Source organism: Hypomesus nipponensis, chromosome 7 (genome assembly GCF_054491055.1).
Source record: "Hypomesus nipponensis isolate SF chromosome 7, ASM5449105v1, whole genome shotgun sequence".
NCBI classification, from domain to species: domain Eukaryota; kingdom Metazoa; phylum Chordata; class Actinopteri; order Osmeriformes; family Osmeridae; genus Hypomesus; species Hypomesus nipponensis.
This window is the reverse complement of record NC_140367.1, coordinates 15931463-15942841: the sequence shown is the minus strand read 5'-3', so window position 1 is coordinate 15942841 and position 11379 is coordinate 15931463. Positions and strand designations below refer to the sequence as shown.

Below are 11379 nucleotides of genomic sequence, written 5' to 3'. Positions count from 1 at the left end.
ATCTAAGCAGTTTATTTCTGAGCCCATGGATTCTTGGCAGAACCCTCTGCAGGAACTCAAAGGAGAACTTCATATTACGGGGGTACCCCTCATCCTCTACCAGGAACCTTGGGGTTACAATGGATGACGAGCTCTCCTTCACGGCCCACATCGCCGCAGTCTCCCGGTCTTGTAGATTCACCCTCTACAACATCCGAAAAATCAGGAGATACCTGTCTGAGCACTCCACCCAGCTGCTAGTCCAAGCACTGGTCCTCTCCAAGTTGGACTACTGCAACTTGCTGCTCACTGGTCTCCCAGCATGTGCAACCCGCCCTCTTCAGAGGATTCAGAATGCAGCGGCCCGCCTGGTCTACAATCTACCCGACGCTCCCATGTTACCCCGCTCCTCATCTCCCTCCACTGGCTACCCATCAACGCCCGTATCAAATTCAAGACCCTGGTACTGACCTTCCGAGCAGTGAACGGGACTGCACCCATCTACATCTACATCTCCTGCAACCTTACACCCCCACCCGTCACCTACGGTCTTCTTCAGACAACCGCCTGGTGGTCCCACCGCTCAAGACTGCCCGGTCCCAACACAAGCTCTTCTCCTGCCTGGCGCCCCAATGGTGGAACCAGCTCCCCACCTCCATCAGGGACACTGACTGTCTCCCCACCTTCAAGAAAAGGCTCAAGACGCACTTGTTCCGGGAGTACAACGGCACTTAAGAATGCTTGGCTGGACTTGTTAGTTTCCTCCAGGATCACTATGACTCTTATTGAGTGACTTGTTGCTATTGTAGGTTAGATATAACGAAGTTAAGTCTTGTACTTGCTGTGTAATATTTTACTGTTGATTGTTCTTTTACAGGTACAGTCCTGCACTTTTGTGGTTCATGTTGTTTTAATTTGTAACTTGTATAACTACATGCTCTTATGGGTCTTCCCTTTTGGCACTTGTTTAGCTTTTTCACAATGTATGCTTCATGTTTTGGCTGCTTGCAATGTTTGGGACTATCTCGTTGTTATGATCAGTGACCTGTTAAAAAGCAGATGTATATTATGTTCTCAATATTATTACATTACTGTGCCTAAGTAAAATTATTTTGATTTAGCGTTAAAATATGTGAACTCACTTCCTTGCAAAGCAATTCAGCCTCACGCACTCCGCTCATAAATGGGGAATCAGGTGGCTGAGCGGTTAGGGAATCGGGCTAGTAATCTGAAGGTCGCCAGTTTGATTCCCGGCTGAGCCAAATGACGTTGTGTCCTTGGGCAAGGCACCTTACCCTACTTGCCTCGGGGGGAATGTCCCTGGACTTACTGTAAGTCGCTCTGGATAAGAACGTCTACTAAATGTAATGTAATGTAAATCAGAAAAAATTGAAGACGGTTTGTTGCTTACTCCGCGTTTCACAGGCCGTTGTCAGGTAGCCTATCCCTGCGCCAGTGGCACTAGTACTTTTTTGTTTGCCACAAACAACAACTATTTTTTTGTAAAAATTGGAATACAGTACTTATCTTAACTGTATAATAACTTTTTGTATTTTTATTATTCATGTCCATGCTTCATCTTTGCCATTGATAAAAGACGACAGTTTCTCCCAAACTCAAAAGACGCGGCAACTGTTTTTTTTTGTCTTGCTCCCACCCCCGCCTTTTTTCAACTTACATGATCAAGTTCAATCAACACATACATATCTGGCAAAAGTCAACACAATGAAGTAATGCAGGTTTCACTTTCGAAAATGTATATAGTTTAGTTCAAAATCCTAAACTTGTCAGATCTTGTTGAGTTAAAAAGAAAAAGTGGACATAACAAAATGAGACTAAAGTTTTACAGTGTGGGGTTCCTCATTTTTTGATTGAGACCATATGCTTTTGCTTTGATTAATGTTGTGTCCCCTTCGTTGTTGGTCTTAATGTTTTGGATATATCCTTCCACTGCATATTGCAGTCCATTTTGCCTTGATCTGGAGGATATAGCAAAGATATTACTCCAAAAAGAATCACTGACACTGACTGTTGTGCATGAACAAGTTCAAAAGACGTAGCAACAGTAACTAAGGGCGCGGGGCTTTTGCAAACGGTCATAGCGCGCTTGGACCACTGATTCGCCAAACCTGCTTGCAGTCTGTGTTCTACCACAGTCCTCGACGTTTGGTGTCATCACTCTCATGATTATTTTTTTTTCTAAACATGATTCGATTTTGTAACGAGTTACGAAGGTTTCAGGGGAAATGTATCGGAGTAAAAGTATCAGTTTTCTTTGCAAAATGTAGCGAAGTAAAAGTAAACAGAAATATAAGTAGTAAAGTAAAGTACAGATATCCAAAATAATGACTTAAGTACAGTAACAAAGTATTTGTACTTCGTTATAATACAACACTGCTATTCAGGTAGTGTCAACATCTGCGGTGTTCAGGCTGTTTTTGATCAAGTTTGACGACAGTGTTGCTTGTAATGTTTTGATTGTGGGAGGCAAATTTTGGGCTACATCTAAATCTCATGCTGTTGCTGCAGCATTTCTGCTTTGGCGTGACTTGTGCTGGGAGAAAGGGAAACAGCATAGATGGGGATAGTGTGTGGGCAGATGTGTCTTTATATAGGCTGAAATGGAATGAGAGAAATGCAATACTAAATGTCTGAAAGGGGTGTATTTATCTAAATGTCCACATTGCCTCAATATCTTTGTGTCAATAAATCAATTATAATTTTGACCTTATTGGCTTCTTAAAGTGACATCATTCTGATGTACCATGCACAAGTTCATGCAATTCTACCTTGAGATGTCAAACGTTTCTTAACCTTAGTCCCAAAGCTGACCAAAGCTAATACTCTAGCAGAGAGGATGAAGAGACTGACTTTTAACCCTATTCTCATATGTTCAAATCCCCAGCTTAGCTTACTGTTGTTGCCCAACTACATGAAGTAGTTTTGCTCTCTTTTGTCCATCTCTTGATCTTCTATAATGTACATTTTTATAATATTTTCCCCATCATGCGGAGGAACCCACATCGCTGCTTGCTCCTATTTATTATTATAATAGACACCCTTACTTGTCCCTCCATTTGTTGTACTATGTAAACATGAAAGGTGTCAAAATGTGCGTCTTGCTCAAAGAAGTAAAACACTCATTTTGGGGGAAAGTATTGCTGATCCTGTGGTGGAATCTTTAATTTGTCAAACATTGGGCCAAATAAAACATGTCAACACTTTCTACTCAAAGTTGATGAACAGGGTCTGTTTAAATAGCTGAGAAGCACTGTGGCCTTGCATTAACGGCACAAGAACTCTAGTCTGTTTGCTCTAAGCAGAAAAAGTCATGAGTTCTAGGAGAGATACGGCAATATCAGATTAGACAAATACTTTCCGAAGTGTCTCATGATTCCTCTGAATAGAATTGGGGGAGCCTGTTGCTAGGGCAGTTCAGAAAACCCCATGGGGTCATTGTTTTGCAATCAATCCCAGCAATAAAATACACTTTTCGATTGAAGATATTTGAAGCCTCTATGAAGTTCCTAATGCCATGCATGTTAATTATGCCCCAAACCCTAGATATATCATGTTATTCAATAAAGTACAAAATATTTCAAAGAACATTTATTGATCACATTTAATGTGGTAGACCACATTTAGACCAGGTAGGAGCATTACTCAATGATTAAAGTGAATTTGTTTTGAAAAAGACAGCTTTTGATTTCATTAGAAATAGAACTTAGAATAACATTCTGATAACTTCATCACTGATTGCAATTAGTTAAGCTATTAACAACTGCTGACTGATGTACACTTTATGCTCAAGACACTCTTGCTCTCAGAAATTTTTGGACATGCAGTACTTTATATATCTGTGCTGCCTAATTTCTGGGCAACAAATTATGGGAGGGTTGTTCCGTGAGTGGTTTCACAATTCTGGTATTTAGGTACAAGCAATATAGGGCCAAGTATAAGAATTACAGCATTAAAAACTGTCACTAAGTTGGGATACAGTTTCGCTCTTAGCTTGTTGATTGGATGTTGGTCCAAAGAAGGTGCCTCTAAGAAAGCTCCATATCTGCCATTGATCTGCTGCTTCCTGCTTCAGAAACTGTATTCACTACCAGACGGTCTCGACTGCCAAACACCTCTGCCACTGTAGATAAAACACACAAAAAGGTAACTGTTTTATGTGCATGTAAAAATACAAAAACCAACTAAACCAAAAAACAAAATTCCTATTGGTTATTTCTCAGTAAGAAAATACACAATTTACCTGCAGCCACATCACTTATATCCCAAACTCGCAAGCCATCTTTCTGTCCTCCAAAGGCATACACAAAAGGCAGATCAGGGCAGCAGGATGCGCAGAACAGTATACCCTATTAAAAAAGGTATTTGCATCGTGATTTAATATCCACATAATAAACAATTAATCACAAAACTCAAATGTAATTTAAAAAAAGCAGGCTTGCAGAAAGCTTGCTGTCATTAATTTCCGTGCTGTTAGTCAGTGATTATTTTATTAGAACATTTGTTGTCTTGCCCTTCAATCATTCAGAACTTTTTATTTTATTACAGCATAAAGGATGTCCCACACATTGCTAGTTAGACTGCAGTCATCTTGGTAAAACATGTATTGTTCTTCATTTACTGTCAGGACATGGTCTGACAAATCAGAGGCAAGTATAATTAGTTTGGAAATTCTAGGCAATAGGCTTACTTGATGGACGACATGTAAACCAAACTTTATGTTTAGCCTATTCAATGTAACAACCTATCATAATGACAAGAAAGACAATGTATAATAGACAGTGAATAGACAGTGTCATTCTGGTTGAGAATGTCTGTTGTGGTTTTATGTATTACTGTAACATTGGGGCTCCAATTCCAAGTGTGGATCACGGGTTACACATTAGCAGTAGCGCATATGTGTGCAAAATGAAAGTTGCATTTGATAGGCCGCCTACTTGATCTATCTACTACAACTAGCCTGACAGATGATTTAGAAAAAGTTTTGTTTTTTTACATCCACGGACTAAATAGAAAAATGGGCTAATCTCGGGCATTGCATTGTGCACAGGATTTTTTTTTAGCTGGTAAACCGTTGATGCATATTTCAGGGTGTTTGAAAGGTGCAATATTAGGGATTCGTTCACTCATGACTCGGGAGTAACAAGTTAGTGATTTCCTCATGTTCTTGTGGCCTGTTCATGGCCATCGGGACTGTTGCATAGGCTCAGAGGCTGAAACAAATGATCACCTCTCGATTGTGTCTTCCGAGTCTTCATTTTTTGCGTGAACTGTTTAGGTTCAATATAGGAAACAGAAACGATTTGTTCACCTATTGTCTGTATCTTAGGATTGTTCATTTTTCACGTGACTTGCATAGGCTCAGTAGAGAAAACAAATTATTTGTTCACCTCTCCATTATCTTCGGGTCTTTTGTTCACTTTTTAAGTGAAAATTAAGAATTTAGTTTGATTTTTTGAAAGGTGTATTGCCGAAGACCCAGTCAAATGCTGAACTATTTCCATTTCCTGTACTGTAATTTATCTGGTCTGGTTTAGATGCATTCGCCGTTGTGTTTTCCTATTTGCCGTTGTGTTTTCCTATTTGCCGTTGTGTTTTCCTATTTGCCGTTGTGTTTTGCTATTTGCCGTTGTGTTTTGCACTTCAAGGCCACCGTAGATATACCTAACTGACTTGTTATCAGAGAATGGTACATTTCAAGACTGACAAATGTATATAAATTGGGAGTTTATTGGTGGACAGTAATGTTGTCAGGATATCTTAATTTGGACTTCGATACTGTGTAGTCGATACTGAAACGATACTTATGATTTAATTGAAATGGAGTAATTTGACAATGGTTTTGTCTTTGCAAATAAATCTAGAGAGCACAACCATACAACAGAACTCAGATAATCTTGGAAGAAACAAAACACAAATAAATAAATTAAAGCAAAGGCAAGGTTTATTAAAATGTTATTAAAAGTTTATTTGAACGTTTGAGTTCAGTGAGTGGTGATCAGTGTTGGGGTAGTTACTCGAAAAAAGTAATAGATTACATATTACTAGTGCTGTCAAACAATTAAAATATTTAATCGCGATTAATCGCATTAATGTCATAGTTAACTCGCGATTAATCACAATTAATCGCACATTTTTATCTATTCTAAATGTCCCCTGATTTCTAACGTCGGTAGTTGTTGCAACAGCATGTAAAAAAAAACCTACAAAGTTTGCTCGGCCAAAAAGAGCGTTAATCGCGCGATAAAATAATTGACGCCGTTAATTTGGGTTTGCGTTAACGCCGTTAATAACGCGTTAAACTGACAGCACTACACATTACTAATTACTTGTTTTTTTAAGTAATGCTTTACTTTACTACATCACTCACTGCTGAAAACAACTAGTTACACTACTAGTTACATTACTTTTGGATCACTCCATAACATCACCTGAGATTGACTTGCCAAATAACTATATATGTACCATATATATGCCCAAATCAACTCAAATTCTGAACAAGAACAAGAAGAAGAACAAGAAGAACAAGATTACACATTACTAGTTACTTTATTTTTTAAGTAATGCTTTACTTTACTAGATCACTCACTGCTGAAAGTAACTAGTTACACTACTAGTTACATTACTTTTGGATCACTCCATAACATCACCTGAGATGCACTTGCCAAATAACAATATTTGTACCATATATATGACCAAATCAACTCAAATTCTGAACAAGAAGAAGAACAAGAAGAAGAAGAACAAGAAGAACGAGAACAAGAACAAGAAGAACAACAAGATTTATTCGCCCCGAAAATTTGCACAGACAAGGAATTTGCTTTGGCAGGAAGGTGCATACAATAAACATATAAGAATCTTACATTTTAATATGTGGTTTAACTATACTAAGATTACATAAACTAGCAATACTAAGTGGAATAAAATATACAATAAAATAAAAGTAGCCATAAAATAAAATATAATTTGCCAATTTACAATCTAAAATACAATTATTACAGGACTTGAATGTAGTGCAAAATGCAAATAGTTTTAAGACATTAAGTCATTAAAGTCAGTGTGAAAGAATATGAAACGCTTCACAGATTTGAGTGTCATCCTTTCGCTATAGCAGGGGCCATGCTAATCTTCTCTGTATTGATCCAATTTTATTAGATGTGCTGCAGTAGCGAGCATCTCTGTTTTATGCTTTTTAATACCACAAAGCTGACAAAAAAGTTGTGAACATCAACCTAAAAGTTGTCAAGCTACAGTACTGGCATTAAGCAAAGGCCTTGTGGCTAGCACCGTGCATATGGGACTTGACAGCTTTGATGCCCATCGAGGCTACGCTAATCTTCTTTTTACCATATGTACACAGTAAGCTTCACAGTCGTTTTCAGCAACAGGCTTTAGCCATTGTATAAACTCATCCTTCCCTAACCAGGAGTCTGCAAATTTACATTTGGAGTCAGTTTTGCGACATGTGGAGGGCAACATCACCTCACTGTGCATTTCGCAAAAATATGAGACTCGCTTACCAAGCACGTCGTAGTTTATAAATATGGGCGAGGAAAATAAATATATTCATGCATACTTTTTGGAGTCAAACTCTTTGGACAAAGCTTGAACAAAATTTAATACCTCATAAAATCAGGATTAATACTTTTTTAATACCTTTTAAGGGCCTTAATTTTCCCAAAATGGATTTATCAACTTTTAATACTTTTTAAGACCCCGCGGATACCCTGTTATTAAGTGCGCTATTCAGGAATAAATCCTAGTGCGTACCTGGAGGTGGGTGGGTTCTTACCCCCACATGCCTGCGCCTTGCCCATTAATTTTATAGAGTGGGACAAGTTATCCCTTACTTCTCAGGGTGAGAATTACAAGGTGTTGCGTGAGAGCATGTCAACTGGTTGAAATGTGTGAGACAGCAAATGTGTGAGACTTGGGAGCCCTGTATTAGTTGTGTTACAGACTCTGAAACGGCAAAAGCTACACACGCAATGATACAAATCACATACAGCTCTACCTAGCATCAGGAGAAAATGTCATTGTTTTGTGCACTCGCGTGGATGGTTAAAGGGGGAACTGAATTCTCCAAACACCGGTGTTGGGCCGAAATCTCACTCCCCCCAGAATTCCACTCCCCTACGTGTGAACGCAGTAGCGGTTAGAACCAAAACTGTACTGTACTTTAGCGAGTGATACATGCCAGTGGAGCGAGTGGTATGTGACAGTAGCTAGTGGTACATGCCAGTGCCTCTACTGGCACATGACAATTACTGTTCTGTTGATAGTGGTATGCAAGTGTCTCGTGGCAGTTGCATTGGGTGTCTTGCAGCTTTTGTTTACTGTCGTGTAACTTCCCCGCGGCCATTTTATAATAGGAGAAAAGGCTGTAAACTTTTATTTTTTAAATATAAGTTTAACTGTTCGTGCTAACAGACTCCAAACCATACTTTTGATATCTCACTACAAGTTCACCATACCAAGTAGTCGATTTAGACATTATGTTGCATGATACGCGGGTTTTCTATACATATGTGAGGTTGTCTCTTGCTGTGGTCAAGAGTTCACGCAGCAGGCTTGTGACAATACACATATAGATTGGAGAATGTGCACTTTAACCTGCGGAAAGGGCAACATGCAGAAAATAGTATAAACGATGAGCTATGACCACGTCATTTGTGTGTTGTTTTGCCTGTGCCTTAAGTTGTGGAATGTGTACCGTTTAAGGACATGTTTTGGTGGTTACTATTTGTGTATGGTCCAGCTTATGTATATAATGTCCATCTGAGAGACATGTTTCTCAGTCTGCTGATCCGAGCAGCTCAATTTAATAAACAAAGTCAACTCTTTTTCATTGTGGTGCTTTCCTTGGCCCATCCTTCGACAGAAAATAATCTAAAGATTCTTCAGATAAGAATACAGATGAGCAGACTATGATTATCATTATTATATGGTTGTGTTAACTTCTGCTTACTTGTGAGGACTGGCTGACTGGAGTAACGAACCTGGGCAATTTTTAAGGGGACATGGTGATTTCTGTATGGGAGAAAGGCGGGAAGCACGACTTTGAGATAGTCTAGTGAATTAATAGAACGGAACGTGGGGAACAGAAGACTACGGGACAGATACAGGAAAGAGACCGTAAGCAAGGGCTAGTCTGCTTGGCTTTTGATTGGTTAAATGGTTTTGTATCTGCGTCGGTCATATGATGCAGTGAAAGGACGTTTTTTTGTTGTTGTCATGATAAGACGTATGGACCGTAAATATCCTCTAACAACTTGGTTAGAAGGTCGGTAATTTAAGGGCAGGATTTCCGGTACGGTAAAGTCCGTTAACAAGTCTCGTTGCTGGTTCGAACGATATAAAAACTTTGGTTAATGGTTGAAGATATGCACGTGATTGGTAATACGTTGGAAGACACATTGAATTAAAGTGTAAGACTCAAGCAATGTTTCCCAAGGACTAAAAACGTATTATAACAACTTACATTCAAGTGCTAAATTTCTGAGTGTAAGAATATCTTCTTAAAATATAATTAAATATTCAATATAAATAAACCAATTAAAGTTAAATAAAAGGTTTGACTTGAGGATATTAATATATTAACAATATTGTATCATTAAAGTGCATGTAAACATGGGGTGCCATTCCAGTAAGTCAGATATGCCATTGGTAGTTAAATTTAAGACTGAGCAAGATTTGCCCCGTAAGGAATGTAAGTTGTGTCTAAAATTTTAAAGACCAATCGACATTTAAAGCAAGTTCCAAATAAGAGTTTAACAGAAATGTCCCCAAGGGAATGGATGCTCACTAAAGTCGGATTCTATTATGTAGAACCTTATTTGACTAATCTGTATGAATGGACAGACGAACAAATACCGCTCAAGGCAAATTTGATAGACAAGCTTGAAAATATTTTATTGATAATCTAACTGTCAGCAATTCGGATTTGGATACGGATTACATGCGAGAAGTTTTTATTGCCTGGGTTGTTGATGGGTGAACAATGGCCAGCTAATATTGCTAGAAAAGAAAGAAAAGTGAAAAAGAAGCAAAGGAAATTCACAAACTTTGCAATAGAGCAGAATAGTTCCCAACCTGAGCTGTCTGCTCAGCCCGGTACAAACACAAACTCCACAAGCGCTGTTACCTCTCTGTACCCTCATGTATCCGATTTCAATGGCCCCCCCGCTTATAACAATGAGATGAATAATGATATTTACGACTGGTTGTTTTTAGATTCCGGCTTTGTCAGACAGCCTAAAACACAGACTTATCCCCGCGCTACTGCAACGTATGTCTTCCCAAAAGGGATCTCAGGACGAATAGCGGAAAAATGGCGAGGTCAATGTATTAACATGTGGCTTGATAACAGAAGAAAACTGTTGACGCTTATATTGATCGTTTTGCTGGTGTATTGATGGACACTTTTGTTGGAGCAGTAGAAGCGTATAAAAAGAAGCATAATGTCAAATTAGATCCAGAATCCCCAATTTCCCCCAAATATATAAATGGTGTGTTGACATGCATCTCCAAGACTGGTTTGCTAAAATGTCAATATGAGATTTTGGATATGCTACAGACTAAAGCCAGAGAACATCAACATAGTGGACGAGGTACCTTTATGGGTCCATTATTGGCTCTTGGGGATAAAGTTTTAGACCGCCCTTTGTCTTTATCCGAAGTTTCTTGCATTGCGCAGGATGCCCCAAAGCCGTTTATACATCCAAAAGCATTCATAATTTGGTACACGGCTGTTTTGATGCATTCAGGTTTATTCTTTTATATTATATTTTAACTACATTAATGCCAAAGGTAAAGTTAGGCACATTAATAGAAGCTTGACCAACTTTATCTATTGAATTTGACGGACTTGAAGATGATGACAATGTCCATCCATGGTTGACGCAGTCGCATAAACAAGCCCACATTGCTGAAGTGTCTGAATTCTTACAGAAACACGCATTCCAAGAACGTGATATGACTCAGGTACTAAATTGTAAACATACATCTGATGAGACTGTTTCTGCATATGCCAATCGCTTTCAAAAAACGTGGAAAGAGGACACTAAATTAGACATTAACGACACTGAAGATACTTTCTTTGTTAGTATGTTCTTAAATGGATTGGATCCTAGATCGGCCTATACACTCAAATTGTCTGCACCAGATTAGTTTTCACTGAGTCCAGTGTGACTGATGAGGAAAATAAGGGAACTTGAGGCAGTCGGAATGTTTAATGTTCGATCGTCACGATTTCAGGCAGTGCAAATGGACCTACCCATGACTAACAATACTGAAGCAGTACATCAAAATTCTGAAGATCAAAGGAATGTACGTTTAACATGAACAATTCCACCCCAAATAGAGGTAGTTCCAACTTCAATA

At 38.8% G+C, this 11379-nt stretch overlaps 1 protein-coding gene and 1 pseudogene across 4 annotated transcripts in view; both read right to left on the bottom strand.

Annotated features, from left to right (window-relative positions):
* Positions 1-3575: 3575 nt before the first annotated feature.
* The window catches only part of pwp1 (PWP1 homolog, endonuclein), a 110587-nt gene continuing 102783 nt past the window's right edge, over positions 3576-11379 (bottom strand). For 3 of the 4 annotated variants that reach the window (XM_084702011.1, XM_084702014.1, XM_084702012.1), the window contains 2 exons: positions 4241-4346; positions 3576-4120 (listed from right to left, as the gene is read on the bottom strand). In XM_084702011.1, coding sequence (XP_084558137.1) covers positions 4026-4120; positions 4241-4346 — 201 coding nt within the window. In that variant the 3' untranslated portion in view covers positions 3576-4025. Of the gene's footprint in view, positions 4121-4240; positions 4347-9883; positions 10015-11379 lie in introns of those variants that run through there. The other variant, XM_084702013.1, reaches the window with a different exon arrangement.
* LOC146277300 (U6 spliceosomal RNA) lies at positions 7061-7173 on the bottom strand (annotated as a pseudogene).